Below are 2,500 nucleotides of genomic sequence, written 5' to 3'. Positions count from 1 at the left end.
CATCAACACCATTTTGACGAATTTAAACCAACTCTTTGGCAGAAAGCAGCACGAACTTCCAAGGATGCCAATAGCGCGAGAGATGTTGCCACTTGCCACTCGCAAGGCTATGACAGGCATCCATTAAAATCGGTCCAGATGCTCGACACCGTTATCAACATTCTTATCAAATTCACGATCGAGCTCTAGGAGAGCTAGAACTTGTCTTCTATCCATTATAGCCTACAGAGATGGATTCAGGCTTTTTGTGTAGGCTACTTAACACAACCGAACGCCGTAGATTAGGCTGAAAGTGACAGCTGTTACAACGTCGTCTGGTCACTGTTTTGAAGATCAGAATTTGAAGCGCGCCGTATCCGCGCTCTGTCTGATCGGAAAAAAAAACAGCTGGAGGCGCAATGCTGATTGTAAGCAGAAGTCCGCGTCTAGTGTGATCGCTTAAACTGCTGTAAGATAGATGTTTCATATCTAAAGAATATGTTTTATTTCGATTGGATGTTATAAAGCTACAATGAGTGGAAATTTCGGGCAACAATCAACTGCCTCTCCACACAAATTTGCCGCCTTGTTTTACCTGCGCTGAATGGATTTGCTCTGCGCTGACAACGTGAGAGCAGTGCGCGATTGTGCAGTCGCGCAGCTTAGAGGGAACATTGGTTATGAATAACTCATTGTACATGTTCGTGTGTGTGCGTGCGTGTGCAGGAGCATAACGAGCGTAGCTACCGTGTCCTAAAGACATCGGCGCGGGGTGCTGACATCACCAGTCTCTCTCCGATGACATCATACGTCTTCCTGGTCCGCGCTCGCACCTCAGCAGGATATGGAGACTTCAGCCAACCACTACAACACACCACCAACGCTGGTTAGACTGTGTGTGTGTGTGTGTGTGTGTGTGTGTGTGTGTGTGTGTGTGTGTGTGTGTGTGTGTGTGTGTGTGTGTGTGTGTGTGTGTGTGTGTGTGTGTGTGTGTGTTCATATGTGTTTATAGCCAGCCACTGTAGCCAGCCACTGCAACCCATGACAATTAGACTGTGTATGTGTGTGTGTGTGCGTTTGTCATAGTTTGTTAATGGAACGTAGGACATCATTAAGTAATGTGTAGTCTTTCTGCCTAGATTCGGGTGCGGTGTTCTAATCAGCCTTTCACACAGACAGCGTCGGTGTGCATGGCCAGTCCTGCTCAAAATCGCCCCCACAGCCAATGATAGTTTGCTACTTTACATTCATTGTACTTTATTTTCATTTCAATGGGACACCACCAGCCGCTGCCATACAAAATCCGCTCGAGTTCTAGTTTCCAAATGTAGTGCGGAGCGGAGCCGGCTCCCGCAACTCTACCGCCCGACTACCGCCGTGTTGGTGTGGAAGGACAGCTCTGTTTCCATGTATTTTCGCCACCACCAGTAAAAATCGCTTCCGTCCTGCCCCGCTTCCCCACTCTGGTCTGAAATAGGCCTTATGTGGCGCCAGCCAGGGGGGTTGTGGTTGTATAGGGGGGAAAGGCTGGGTGGTTTATGGTGCATGCCAGACCCAATTCAAACTAGTACAGGATCGGACTTCTCCTACCTCCAAAAAAAATGCACTGGAACACCAGTCAAAGTGAGACCTCCCTCCAGCGAACCGGGGGGACCTCGCTGTACTCCCACCTCAACAAATTGAAGTCGGAATATAATAGTGGCACCCATGGAGCCGGCATGCAAAATATCAATAAGTCTGTGAAACTTTATTTCTCTCGTGCATGGTTCTTCCAGACACAATCATTTTAACTCAACATATTCTCATATTATAGCATCATATTGTGTCAATATAAATGTAACATATGCCAGAAATAATAGCTAGTGTGCTTATTTTGGCTTGTATAAAAACACCTCGCTAAAATCAGTTAAACCACAGCGGTTGCTATGGTTGTAGAACTCCCCCTTCATCTGCCAGGAACTGGAGCTGCAGGTAGGAGAAGTGCCATCTCCTACTAGTTTGGATTGGGTCTGGAATGCACCATTGGCGGCCTGGTGGATGAAGGGTCAGGTGGTTTGAGAATGAGGGCTTCCTCTTCCTCACTCTTCACTACCCACGGCTTGTCTTAGGGCTGGGCGATTTGGAAAAAAACTATATCACGATATGGATTACTTTATATCACCATAACGATATATATCACGATATAGCATAATTACATACGTTTTCAGTTATTCTCTTAATTTGCTCTTTATTTTTTTCATGTCACAAAACAACCTTTGTCATTTTTACAGTTACATGAACTTATAGTGTGTATTGTGACAACATGAAATGTAATTAAATGATATTCAATTCTATAAAATAGATAAAATTACTATCACGATATAAACGATATAGGAGAAAGGTCACGATATACACTTTTATATCACGATAGCGATATATATCGTCATATTGCCCAGCCCTAGCTCATCTCACTCTGGGAAATCCCATGCTGCTTTGCACAATCGTTTCGAACTGAAAGACAGCATGGAAGCTCATCCCAAAA

The 2,500-nt window shown here is 45.1% G+C and overlaps 1 protein-coding gene across 1 annotated transcript in view; it reads left to right on the top strand.

Moving 5' to 3' along the window:
* epha4l (eph receptor A4, like) overlaps positions 1–2,500 on the top strand; it is a 41,650-nt gene that overhangs the window by 21,193 nt on the left and 17,957 nt on the right. The window contains exon 10 of the mRNA XM_063204983.1: positions 706–865. Coding sequence (XP_063061053.1) covers positions 706–865 — 160 coding nt within the window. The remainder of the gene's footprint in view (positions 1–705; positions 866–2,500) is intronic.

Source organism: Engraulis encrasicolus, chromosome 8, assembly GCF_034702125.1.
Source record: "Engraulis encrasicolus isolate BLACKSEA-1 chromosome 8, IST_EnEncr_1.0, whole genome shotgun sequence".
In the NCBI taxonomy this organism is placed as follows: Eukaryota; Metazoa; Chordata; class Actinopteri; order Clupeiformes; family Engraulidae; genus Engraulis; species Engraulis encrasicolus.
The sequence above is the reverse complement of the archived record's forward strand: the minus strand, read 5'-3'. Positions and strand labels throughout refer to the sequence as shown.